The 13,476-nt window shown below is 48.0% G+C and overlaps 1 protein-coding gene across 2 annotated transcripts in view; it reads right to left on the bottom strand.

The window, feature by feature from the left end:
* FBP2 (fructose-bisphosphatase 2) overlaps window positions 1-13,125 on the bottom strand; it is a 30,202-nt gene extending 17,077 nt beyond the window's left edge. Inside the window, exons 1-3 of one of the 2 annotated variants that reach the window (XM_047755390.1) lie at window positions 12,829-13,125; window positions 6,250-6,412; window positions 2,781-2,873 (exon numbers count right to left, since the gene is read on the bottom strand). In XM_047755390.1, coding sequence (XP_047611346.1) covers window positions 2,781-2,873; window positions 6,250-6,412; window positions 12,829-12,998 — 426 coding nt within the window. In that variant the 5' untranslated portion in view covers window positions 12,999-13,125. The remainder of the gene's footprint in view (window positions 1-2,780; window positions 2,874-6,249; window positions 6,413-12,828) is intronic. The other variant, XM_047755389.1, reaches the window with a different exon arrangement.
* Between the last annotated feature and the right edge of the window lie 351 nt (window positions 13,126-13,476).

Here is a 13,476-nt window from a genome sequence, read left to right as displayed (position 1 = left end):
GGCGATATCACCCACAGCCAGAATTCTAAGCCCTCACAGAAGCTGCCTCCCAGATCTCCAGCTCACCTGAGGCATATGGAAGATCCTGGGCCAGAGACTGAATCCTATGCTGCAGCTGTGGCAATGCTGGATCACTTAACCCCTTCCCTGGGCCCAGGATTGAACGTGCACCTCTGCAGCTTCCCAAGCCACTGAAGTCAGATTCTTAACCACTGCACCATGGCAGGAGCTCCCTTTTTTGTTGTTGTTGTGTTTTTTTTGTTTTTTTTTTTTTTTTTTGACCACATCCAAGGCATGAGGAAGTGCCCAGGCCAGGGATCAAACACACGTCCCTGCAGTAATCAGAGCCACAGCAGTGATAGTGCCAGATCCTTAACCTATTGAGCCACCAGGGAACTCTGTTTTTAAATCAGTTGGTCTTTTATCAACAAAATGAGAAAACAAAAAATATTTGTCAATCATACATAGAATAAGGAACCAGTATCCAAAATATAGGAACAACTCACACAACTCAATAGCAAAACCCCCAAGCCATCTGATTTTAAAATGAGCAGAGAAACTGAAGAGATGGTTTTCCAAAGAAGGCATAAAAGGGCCAATAGGTCCATGAAAGGTGTTCGACACCACCAGTCATCAGGGAAATGCAAATCCAAACCACACAAGGGATCGGATCACGTGGCGGAAGAGTAGGACGTGGAGTTCACCTTCTTCCACAAATGCATCCAAAGCCCCATGAGAGGAGCTCTCGTAGCTCAGCACGTTAAGAACCTGACATGGTGTCGAGGATGTGGGTTCGATCCCTGGCCTTGCTCAGTGGGTTAAGGATCTGACATGGCTATAAGCTGTGGTGTAGGTCGAGGACACTCCTCGAATGCAGCTAGATCCGGTGTTGTGGCTGTGGTGTAAACCTGCGGCTGCAGCTCTGATTTAACCCCTAGCCTGGGAACTTCCATATGCCACAGTGTGACCCTAAAAAGAAAAAAAAAAAAACAACCATGAGATATCGTCTCACACCTGTCAAAACATCTGCCATCAAAAAGACAAGAGATAGCAAGTGTTGGTGAGGATGTGGAGAAAAGGGAGCCCTGGTGCCCAGCTTGTGGGAAGGTAAATTGGTGCAGCCACTATGGAAAGCAGTATGGAGGTTCTTCAAAAAGTTAAAAACAGAGCTACAGAAGACCCAGAAATTACACTTCTGGGTATGTACTTGAAGGATATGAAATGAACTATATCAGTGTATACATACATAGAATCCAGCCATGAAAAAGAAGGAAATCCTACCATTTGTGACAATGTGAATAGACTTTGAGGGCATTATGCTAAGTCACATAAGTCAGGGAAAGACAAATACTATATGGTCTCACTTATAAGTGGACTCTGAAAACAAATGAACAAAACCACCTCCTAGATACAAAGAACAAATTGGTGATTGCCAGAAGCAGGGGGTGGGGGTAGGTGACATGAGTGGAGGTGGTCAAAGGTACAGACTTCCAGTTACAAAACGATTAAGATCATGTAAAGTGACGTTCCCGTCATGGCGCAGTGGTTAACGAATCCGACTAGGAACCATGAGGTTGTGGGTTTGATCCCTGGCCTCGCTCAGTGGATTAAGGATCCAGTGTTGCCATGAGCTGTGGTGCAGGTCGCAGACTGGGCTTGGATCCTGCGTTGCTGTGGCTCTGGCGTCGGCCGGCGGCTACAGCTCCAATTAGACTCCTAGCCTGGGAACCTCCATATGCTGCAGGAGTGGCCCAAGAAATGGCAAAAAATAAAATAAATAAAAATAAAAAATAAATAAAAATAAAAATAAATAAAATCATGTACAGCATGGCGACTACAGTTAACAAGACTGTATGTTTGAGAGTGTGTGTGAGTCAGTGAGAGTAGATCTTAAAAGTTCTCATCACAAGAAAAAATTGTAATGTGAGGGGATGGATGTGAACTACGCTTACTGTGGTGATGAATTCACTGAATTTTTATTTTTTTTAATTATTTTTATTTTAATTTTTTTGCTTTTTAGGGCCGAAGGTGCGGCATATGGAGGTTCCCAGGCTAGGGGTTGAATTGGAGCTGCAGCTGCCGGCCTACGCCACAGCCACAGCAATCCCAGATTCAAGCTGTGTCTGTGACCTACACCACAGCTCATGGCACTGCTGAATCCTTAACCCACGGAGCAAGGCCAAGGATCGAACCCGCATTTTCATGGATACGAATCACGTTAGTTTCTGCTGAGCCACAACAGGAACTCCCAATTCACTGAATTTCGCCAACGACCTAAATGAGCCTGGTCTTCTCGGTGGCAGACCAGGCCGACTGACACGCAGATTTTGGCCTTTCAAGATCCGGAGCAGAGGTTCAGCCATGCCAGCTGAACTTCCAACCCAAGAACTGAGAGATACTGAATGGATGTTGTTTTCCGCCTTTAAATGTGTAGTGAATTGTTACAGCAGCAACAAAAAACGAATGCACTAAGATTAAGACACCTAAGGAAGGAACAGAGGGGTTTTCAGAGGCCTCCTGGAACCTATTACCCCGTCTGGCATTTGTGCTGCATCCAGATTTGCAAAACAAGACCTGATCTATCCTCTCACTCTGCCTTCCCACGGATGCCGAGAAGAGGGCTGAGGAGAAAAATCACCCATTTTTATCTTCGTGGAGAAGCCTGCAGCAGAGCCACGTTCAGGGCTTGCCTGCCCTGGAGTCTGGTTCGTGGGAGGACAGAGGTTAGAACTCCAGAGTTGGGGTGAGCCGAAGAAGGAACTATTAAAGGACAGACTCACCTTCCTGTAGATGGCGAAGATGGTCCCAATGGAAGCCAGGCAGTCGATGTTGGAGGATCCATCCAGCGGGTCAAAGCAGACCACGTATTTCCCCTACAAGCACAGAGGGCAGAACACCTGATCAGGACAGCCTCCGAGCCACGCTCCCTATGTAAGTGGCTGTGTGTGGCAGATAACACCACATCAACAGTGCTGCAGAGCAAAGGGGTATCCTTACCCAAAAATGAAATTACTTGAGAGGACAGGGTGTGTGAGCACATATGAATTGCTCAGTTCGGAGCCCTCCCACCCAGGAACGGATTAGTTGACGCCCACATGGGCTGATGGTGGTCCCGCCCACCCATAATAGCTCTCCTTCCACCTGCTCTGGCCCTGCCTTCCCTCCCTCCCTTCCTGGAGCCCCAGGGGACTCCCAGCTGCTGAGGGTGCCATCGGAAACCGAGTCTAAAATTGGCCCCTTGGAGTTTCCATTGTGGCGCAGCAGAAACAACCCCACTCATGTCCATGAGGATGCGGGTTCCATCCCTGGCCTCGCTCAGTGGGTGGGGGATCTGGCATTGCGGTGAGCTGTGGTGTACGTCACAGAGGCAGCTCCGATCTGGTGGCTGTGGCTGTGACTGTGGCCAGCAGCTACAGCTCTGATTGGACCCCTAGCCTGGGAACTTCCATATGCCACAGTGAGGCTCTGAAAAAAGAAAAAAAAATCGGCTCCTTGCTGGGAAGAGGTGGAGAAGCGGAAGATGAACTTTGAACTTTGGTGAGTTCTACCCTTGTCCACTGTAAGTTCAGTTATTGTTTTATTGATCATTTTCTCTGAGCCTCTCCCTAGAAGGCTTTTTTCATTGTGGCACATTTTGACCAGAAAGAAAAATCTCAGAACAATGTCCCAGGGCCCCTGAGTCTGTCTTAATAGATAGCTGGTATGGAGTTGCCGTGGTGGCTCAGCAGAAATGAATCTGAGTAGCATCCATGAGGACACAGCTTCAGTCCTTGGCCTCACTCAGTGGGTTATGGATCCGGCATTGCCATGAGCTGTGGTGTGGGTTGCAGACGTGGCTTGGATCTGGTGTTGCTGTGGCTGTTGTGTCGGCTGGTGGCTACAGCTCTCATTCGACCCCTAGCCTGGGAACTTCCATATGCTGTGGGTACAGCCCTAAAAAGACAAAAAAAAAAAAAAAAGATAGCTGGTAGGTATGAATATGAATGAAAATACTCCTCTGGGTTCTGCAGCATCGATCCCTCACCTTTCTGACTTGAAAACTGGGAGACAGAGCAGGTGGGCGTCTTGAGATGCCTATGACCCTCATGCCGGCCCACGCTGCTGTCACCAGCAGCTGCCCACAACATTCAGTGGAAAGAAATCACTAGATCTTTTTTACAGGCCTCCCATGTGCAAGGTTCTATGAGAGCCTTTAGTGACAGAGACTGACGTCTCCCTAATTAAACACTGTGGTAAAACATCCAGTCAAATGGGAGTCATTTCTCCCACAGCTTAACTGCTTTCCTCCTGACTTTCAATTACTCCTGACTTTCAATTACTCCAATGAGTAATGCCTGAGCTTAAATTGAGCTTGCTTTCTTTCTACCTTTCTTTTTTTCTGGGGGGGCTACACCAGTGGCATATGGAGGTTCCCAGGCCAGGGGTTGAATTGGAGCTCTAGCCACTGGCCTACGCAAGAGCCACAGCCACTCGGGATCCCAGCTGCATCTGCAACTTACACCACAGCTCATGGCAACACCGGATCCTTAACCCACTGAGCAAGGCCAGGGATCGAACCCTCATCCTCTTGGATCCTAGTCAGGTTGGTTAACCACTGAGCCACAATGGGAACTCCTTTTTTTTCTTTCTTTCTTTTCCTTCCCTCCTTCTTTCCTCCCTCCCCTTTTCTTCTTTCTTTCTTTCTTTCACTTGCTCAGCAGGAGGTGGGGGTAGGGGGTAGTGGAATCCATAAACTTGGAAATTCCCCATTCTCCCTGTGGATAATCCAGTTCAGCCCATTCATTCATGCATGCATTCATTCAACAGATATTTGCTGAACATCAAGCATATGCTGGAGAAGCTTCAAGGGCTGGTGTGGGAGCCAGAGTAGAGGATTGGAGAACTAGCGTGGAGACCTGTGTAGCTCAGGCCAACTGGGAAAAAAAATGTGGGGTTAGGGGAGTTCCCATAATGGCGGAGGGGAAACGCATCTGACGAGGAACCATGAGGTTGCAGGTTCGATCCCTGGCCTCACTCAGTGGGCTAAGGATCCGGCGTTGCTGGGAGCTGTGGTGTAGGCTGGCAGCTACAGCTCTGATTAGACCCCTAGCCTAGGAACCTCCATATGCTGTGGGTGTGGCCCTAAAAAGACAAAAAAAAAACAAAACAAAACTGAGGTTAGATGGGAGAGTTAATCCAAGGTCATATCAGTGGAAACTGAAAACTGAAAATGATAGGAGTGAGTTAGCTTAAATGACGTGAGACAGTAAGTGTAACGTGCTTTTTTTTGCACAGTCCCTAGCATACAGTAAGTGCTTAATAAATTTAGCTTGGCTTTACTTTTCTGTCCTTTTAGCTAATCGTAAAGAAATGGCATCCTATCCCCAGGACCCACTGTATAAAACAACGGCATTTAAATGTCCTGGTATTTATGTGCATTCCTGTATTGAAGCTGAATATGGGCTGAATTTTTTGGCCACTAGCTTTTTAAAAAAAATAAACTCAGTTCTCGCTGTGGCACAGCGAGATGACAGCATTTCTGCAGCACCAGGAAGCAGGTTTGATCCCCAGCCTGGCATAGTGGTTAAAGGATCCGGTGTTGCCACTGCTGCGGTATAGATGGCAACCACAGCTCAGATCTGATCCCTGGCCGGGGAACCAAAACAGAAAATGAAAGAAAAAACTGTGAAACCATTCTGAATACAGACCTTCCCTAGTCGTGCTCTGCACTAACCGAATTTTCCACTGTATTAAAGGAAAAGCAACGATCCTTATGATTTTTCTGTTTTAGCCTAACAGTTTGTCAGGCATGAAGCAATTTCTGCTGAAATTTCCCAAAGCCCCTTGGGAAGGGGTGGGGAACAGAAAAGGGGTTGAGAAGATGAAGAGGCTGTATAATACCCCTCTTCCCAGGAACTCTGCTTTTTATTGGACTTGATTGCCAAGCCCTCCAAAATGTTGGGACCTCTTCCCAGTACATCAAGTGAAAGCACATGATGAATCCCGGCCCGAGAGGTTTCGGTAACTCACTCTGACTTATTTCCTGAATGAATCACTGCCCTATCATGGAGTCTTTTAGACTAGACAGCATAAGACTTCCAGCTAAAGAAGTATGCAAACTATTGTTGCCGGCAAACAAAAATTAAGCAACAGAGGCTAAATCCCAGAAACTTAAAAAAAAAAAAAAAAAGCAAGGCAACCAGATTCTTCCCAACTCAGTTGTGCCTCTACTGGTTAACAGCGGAACTTCAGCCCGGCCCCGCCGCGCACCCTCTTCTCCTTGGCGGTGATAATCGCATCTTTGTTCTCTTCTGAAACCAGGACGCAGGTGCTGTAGGAGGACTGGAGCATGTTGATCACAAGAGCATTGGATAACACGTCTAGTTTCTTCACCTCATCTCCCGTCACGTTCACGCTTCCCGCGATTCCGTACCTAAGACGACAAGAGGCTGGAGGAAATCAGGAAAAGAGCCCCGACACCGGTGAAGATGGTCTGACGCCCACACACAGCCCTGTGTCCCCCTTGTCCCTTCTTGGCTCCAGATTCTCCAGATTATAAATACAGCCGAGTGTGTCCGGACTCACAGCGCTGTTTCCCCCTTTACACGTCAGGGACATTGTCCTAGTCCCTTGTAGTCTGGGTAACACTAACCAGGATTCAGTCTTACTTGCCCACCCCCCACCCCCACCCGACCCCCACCCCTGCACTGGATGGGACAGGGTTCATAAGGTCAGACACGTGGCCATAATTAATACTCTCCAAAAGTCAAGGACCATGGTTTTCCAGTCCTGGAACCTTTAGTATTTGTTGATTATCCTCAAATAGTGGCCTGCTGGGCTGAATTGAATATTGCTCTGCTGTTTCTTGAATAAGAATAAAATTTAGAAGACAGACTTAACTTTTTTTTTTTTCTCCCATGCCTGCCCATGGCATAGGGAAGTTCCTGGGCCAGAGGATGAACCCACACCACAGCAGTGACAACACCAGAACCTTAACTCTCTGAGCCACCAGGGAACTCCTGGCCTAGTTTTGTTTTGTTTTGTTTTTTCGTCTTTTTGGTTTTTTCCTTTTTAGGGCTGCACCTGCAGCATATGGAAATTGCTAGGGGTTGAATCAGAACTGTAGCTGCCGGCCTGTGCCACAGCAACACCAGATCCGAGCCACATCTGCAACCTATACTCCAGCTCACAGCAACGCCAGATCCTTAACCCACTGTGAAGCCAGGGATCAAAACTGCATCCTCACAGACACTGTCAGGTTCTTAACCCACTGTGCCACATGGGAACTCCTGGAATAGTTTAATTTGATTCTTCTACCACCGTTCCAAGCAATGTAAGAAGTCTCTCTGGAGGCCTTGTGTTTTAGAGGATTGCTGTGCAAAGACCTCCAACTCCCACCCTCTTATGTGGGATCCTTGAGATACATCTAAAATGCCAGTCGGGGAGTTCCCCTTGTGGCTCAGCGGGTTACAAACCCGATTAGTATCCATGAGGACGTGGGTTCGATCCCTGGCCTTGTTTAGTGAGTTAAGGATCCAGCATTGCCGTGAGCTGTGGTTTAGGTTGCCGATGTGGCAGCCACAGCTCTGATTCGTCCCCTAGCCTGGGCACTTCCATTACCGTGGGTGTGGCCCTAAAAAGCCAGAAAGAAAGAAAGAAAGAAAGAAAGAAAGAAAGAAAGAAAGAAAGAAAGAAAGAAAGAAAGAAAGAAAGAAAGAAAGAAAGAAAGAAAGAAAGAAAGAAAGAAAGGGAGAGAGAAAGAGAGAGAGAAAGAAAGAAAGAAAGAGAGAGAGAAAGAGAGAGAGAAAGAAAAGAGAGAAAGAGCAATCAGACCATCCTTGTCTTTCCCAGAATTGACATGTTCCCCACAGAGGGCTCCAGGCCCCAGGAAGGAAGCCCCGGCTCCCCCTGGGGTTGCCTCTTGGCCCTCGCACCCTCCATCTCAGCATTTGCAACCCAGGAGCACACCCCTCCCCTCCCCTCCCTTACATGGACCCCTGGGTTCCCTATCCCCTAAGCCCCTGGCTCTTCTCTCCAAGAGATGCATGGCAGTCACCCCCCTCAAGCCTTGTGCATTCCAACAGCTGCAGAGGTCCCGAGGCCCCAGCACCCCTCAAGCTGCTTCTCTCCTGTCTGCCTTCAAGCATGCCCATTCCCCCATGGGAGCGTCGTCTGCCCACCAACGCCCTCCTGACCCCTGCCCAAAGCTTCCCTGTTCTCACCACACACCAGGCACACCCCTGCCACCCCTTCCACAGCAGCCACAATCTGCTCATGGGAATGTCCTTCCTGCCCCATTATCTGCTCACCGAGGGCAGAATCCATGACTCACTGTACATGTTTCCACAGTGTTCAGCTGCTCTATATACATTCACTGAACTCTGAAGTGTGGGTAGAACGAGCCATTGGCAGTCACTTTAGGATCTTCATGGGGACTAGCCTCAAAATAAAGCAACTACTATGGAGGGCAGAATAGAGACACAGAAATAAACAAGGTCCCAAATGTCATCACTTTGCTGCTTGATCAAGCTTGGCCTGAAGATCTGCCTCTAGGCTGTTGAGCAGTATAAACCATAAACCCCCATGTTCTTTAGGAGTTCCTGTTGTGGCTCAGTGGTTAACGAATCCGACTAGGAACCATGAGGTTGAGGGTTCGATCCCTGGCCTTGCTCAGTGGGTTAAGGATCCAGCGTTGCTGTGAGCTGTGGTGTAGGTCACAGACGCGGCTCGGATCCCACTTTGCTGTGGCTCTGGTGTAGGCCGGCAGCTACAGCTCCGATTCGACCCCTAGCCTGGGAACCTCCATATGCCACGGGAGCGGCCCTAGAAAAGGCGGAAAAAAAAAAAAAAACTCCCCAAAAAACCTCCCATGTTCTTTAAACTAGCTTCAAGTTTTCTATAATTTGCAACCAAAGCTTTGTAAGCGCCATACCTGTCTGTTAGAAAACATTTATGAAAGAATGAAGAATGGATAGAAGGAAAGTAATTCCCTTCCTCTCCTCTCTGTTAATGCCATCAATTTATTTATTTTAATTTATTTTTTATCTTTTTAGGGCCACACCTGCAGCATATGGAAGTTTCCAGGCTAGGGGTGGAATCGGACCTGCAGCTGTCAGTCTACACCGCAGCCACAGCAACACCAGATCTGAGCCGTTTCTGAGACTTATACCTCAGCTCACGGCAATGCTGGATCCTTAACCCACTGAGCAGGTCAGAGGTTGAACCCACATCCTCATGGGTACTCTTCAAAGCTGCAGCTGCCAGCTTCCACCCCAGCCACAGCAACGTGGGATCTGAACCATGTCTTCAACCTACACGGCACTTGGTGGCAATGCCAGATTCTTAACCCACTGAGCGAGGCCAGGGATCAAACCTGCATCCTAATGGATACTAGTCAGGATCATTATAGCTGAGCTATGACGGGAACTCCCTAATATGGACTCTTGATGCATCTTCTACTGGAGAACAAAAAGCTAGGGTGCCCTAGGCCTGTGGGTGGCAGAGTTGAGACTTAGGCTCAACACCACCCCATCCCCACCCAAATCCAAGCCCTCAACCCTCCCTGCAGGTGCTGGGCATCTGACTCTGTCTACCCCCTCCCATCACCAATACCTCTCCTTTTAGGCAAGGTGGAAGCTCATTCACAATGAGCTCTAGTTGGAGCTAAGCGGCCTAACAACCGCCACAAGTTAGATTATGGTCAGAAAAGTGTTTTATAACCCTTAAGACAGTATCTTTTATTCTTTTTACTAACAGTAAAACTTTATTGACTTTTTTTTTTTTTTCCTTTTTAGGGCCACACCTATGGCATACGGAAGTTCCCAAGCTAGGGGTCCAGTCAGAGCTGTAGCTGCCAGGCACAGCCACAGCCATGCAGGATCTGAGCCACATCTGTGACCTACACCACAGCTCATGGCAATGCTGGATCCTTAACACACTGAGCAGGGCCGGGTATAGAATCCAAGTCCTCACAGACACTATGTGGGGTTCTTAACCTGCTAAGCAACAAAGGGAACTCTATTGACAATTTTTAAATGGGATGTCCTGTCATGTTGCTATTAGAAAGCTGGGAGAGGATTTCCAGGGGTGGATTTCTAGGCTTCCCTTTTTTCTACAGCAGGGAGCAGAGAAAAAAAGAAGAAAAATGAGACTTTCTGATCAGTTTTGCATTTATCGAGCATGTGCCTAAAAATGTCTTCTCAAAAAGAGGAAGCAAAGCAATGAGGGGCTTGAGGCTCACAGAATGGGAAAGCGGCAGACTTAGGCGCAAGTCCCAAAGTCATGAGCAGAATTGCTGGGAGACAGAATGCAAACTTTCAGCTCTCTGAGAAGCGATTCCAGGTTCCTCTCAAAATAATCTTAACATCTTATTAGAAAGAAGGAATCTCCAGCCAATGGGCTTCTCCCACAGATAGTTTGGGTGTCTAGTACAGAGGCGCCAAGGGAAGGATGCCACCTGAATTGGCGGAATGCATGGTCACTGCCAGACCCAGGACCTTGGAGAAACTGTGACAGCCGGACCTTTTGTTTCCACGGGCTGCGCCTGCCACCTAGTGGTCAGTTGGCAGCATCCACCAGTTAGCTGGCAAATTTCCCCCATCCGGCCTTGAAATGGTGGTAATGGTCAATTAAAAGTACATTAAATGTGAAATAAATTGAATGTATAGTAAGTGGTGCATTTACTGAGCATTTATTATGGGTCTGGCACTTTCAAAACATCATTGATCGCATGGACTTACTAAGCTTTACAACAGCCCTACGAGTTAGGGGCTATTCGTACTCAGTCTGTTTTATAAATGGGGGAACAGGCTCTATCACCTGGCATGAAAAACCAAGTCACTGGAGCACCTGAATTCTCCTATTCCTGAGTCCACCTCCGCAGGACACACTGAGGCCACAAAGCCAGAGCTCTACAGCGGTTAACACAACCCCATCAAACCAGCCCCTGCTCTGCTGAGTCTGCTGCATTGAGGAGCCCATCATTGGGTGTGGATGACACTGAGAGGTCAGCAGGCCATCCATCGAAACTCCTGCATGCACAGGGCTCACCGCCTCCTGGTGGGAGCATAACAGAGGCGAGGGCTATACCTCAGGTTCATGAAGATTCTTAAAAATAGACAGCACTCCCCGTTGTGGTTCAGCAAAAACAAATCCGACTAGTATCCATGAGGATGCAGGTTTGATCCCTGGCCTTGCTCAGTGGGTTAAGGATCCAGCGTTGCTGTGGCTGTGGTGTAGGCCAGCAGCTATTGAACCTCTAGCTTGGGAACATATGCTTCAGGTGCAGCCCTAAAAAGCAAAAAAAAAAGATAGAGTTGGCCATTTTGCCAAACAGTAATACAGGTATAGCAATGCACAAAGGAAAATCCAGTCATAATCACCCTTAATCTGGATTCCACCACTGGGTCACAAAACTTTATACAGGTAAATTCTGTAATTATCACTTTTTTTTCCATTAAAAGTCCTAAGTTGTTAAGAATAAATATTTTAATTATTGGACTTTGATATTTCTTCATTTTGTAATGATGATGATCATAATGGGTCCTGCCAACTTCTGAGAGGACCTCAAACTGGAATTGCTACCAGGAAAATGGAAGCCCCAAAGAAAGACTTGCTTCTTCTTTTTTTTTTTTGTCTTTTTAGGGCCGCACCCACAGCATATGGAGGTTCCCAGGCTAGGGGTCGAATTGGAGCTACCACTGCCAGCCTACACCACAGCCACAGCAATGTGGGATCCAAGCCGCGTCTTCGACCTACACTGCAGCTCATGGCAACGTCGGATCCTTAACCCACTGAGCGATGCCAGGGATCAAACCTCTGTCCTCATGGATGCTAGTCAGATTCGTTTCTACTGAGCCATGACAAGAACTCCAAGACTTGTTTCTTTTCATCATAGACTTAAACTAGACCCTTGACTGTGAGGATCAGCAGCTGTAGTAGCATGAACTTGGCTGCCGATCTGGGTTTGGATAAAGCACCAAGAGCTCAAAATGCTCTGAGTTCCTTCCTCCCTGGCCCGCTGCACCTCCCAGGTTCCCGCACACCAAGTGGAGAGGAGATTAAGTCCCAGAGAAGAAATAACAAATTGTTTTTAAAAGCAAAAGACTCCTTTTGATGGTAAGAAGGGAGAAGGAGCTTGGGTTGCAGGGAGTCATTTGGTAAATGATTTCTAGCTGCCAACGACTGTAGGCAAAGGGCAAGACAATAAAGGGCTCATATCTGCAAAGGCATTAAAGAGCCATCTCAAGTCTCCTGGCAGTCGCTTTGTGCCAGGGAGAATGCAAACACAAGTCCCCATAACTCAGGGTAGGTTTTAGTGGAACAAGGCCCTGAGCTTGTTATCATTACAATACGTGGCAGCTGGAAAAATCATATATATTTTTCTCCATAGCGTGTCTCCAAGTATTTTGTTCTTCTTTTTTCTTCTTTTTCTTCTTCTTTTTTTTTTTTTTTTTTTCTTTTTAGGGCTGCACCTTTGGCATATGGAAGTTCCCACGTTCGGGGTCAAATTGAAATTGTAGCTGCTGGCCTCCACCACAGCCACAGCAATGCCGCATCCTTAATCCACTGCGCGAGGCCAGGGATCGAACCCACATCCTCATGGATACTAGTTGGATTTGTTCCCTCTGAGCCACAACGGGAACTCCTGTTCCTTCCGTGACACAAGGCAAAGTCCCTTTTATCAACGCACCCCTGGAAGAATCTTTCAAGGCAACTCGCTCCAACACCCCACCCCTCCACCCCCCCACCAGGGCACACAAGCTAATAGCTTTTGACCTGAGGGTATCCAGCCCGAACACCTGCAGCCCTGCCCCACCCCACCCCACCCCCCGCCTGGATGGGACTCACAGGTTGGCCAGGCCGGCCTTGCGCACGGCAGAGGAGATGGCTTTGATGGCCGTCAGCATGGAGTTGAGCAGCTGCGTGAGCTCCCCGGTGCCTTTGGCCTGCCGGCCCTTTTCCATAACATAGCGGGTCAGGGTGAGCATATCTGTTTCGAAGGGGCTTCTGTCCCCCATGATGCTGGGAAATGCTTCAAGTCCTTGTCTACCTGCAGAAGCAAAGCCTTATCTGTAAGGACTGATCCGTCTGCCACTGAATCAGAGCTGATTATGAGTCTGTCCTGGCTGGGCCAGGCCCTTTAAGGGGGAAGTGCTGCCACCCATGTGGTTGAGATAACTGGGCAAGCCCTCAAGGAAACCTCTCTGGCCTGGCTCATCTGAAGGCTGCCAGAGCCCTTAAGCAAGCTGTAAATAGAACGGGCAACCCGGAACCACAGACCTACTTTTTCTTGATGAAGCTTCTTCTTTAAAGATCCTAAGAAGCAACCATTTAGTAGCAGGTAGGAGATGGGAAATTCATCTGCGGAAAACAAGGGTCCCTAAAACCCTGTTATTCAAGGGCTCCAAAGGATTCTTCTTGTATCTCCGCTGCGGTGCCTCCTTCCCTTTCATCACAGACACAGATTGGCAGATATCTTATCTGGGGAATAGGTCA

This window comes from Phacochoerus africanus, chromosome 12 (genome assembly GCF_016906955.1).
Source record: "Phacochoerus africanus isolate WHEZ1 chromosome 12, ROS_Pafr_v1, whole genome shotgun sequence".
Taxonomy (NCBI): Eukaryota; Metazoa; Chordata; class Mammalia; order Artiodactyla; family Suidae; genus Phacochoerus; species Phacochoerus africanus.
The sequence above is the reverse complement of the archived record's forward strand: the minus strand, read 5'-3'. Positions and strand labels throughout refer to the sequence as shown.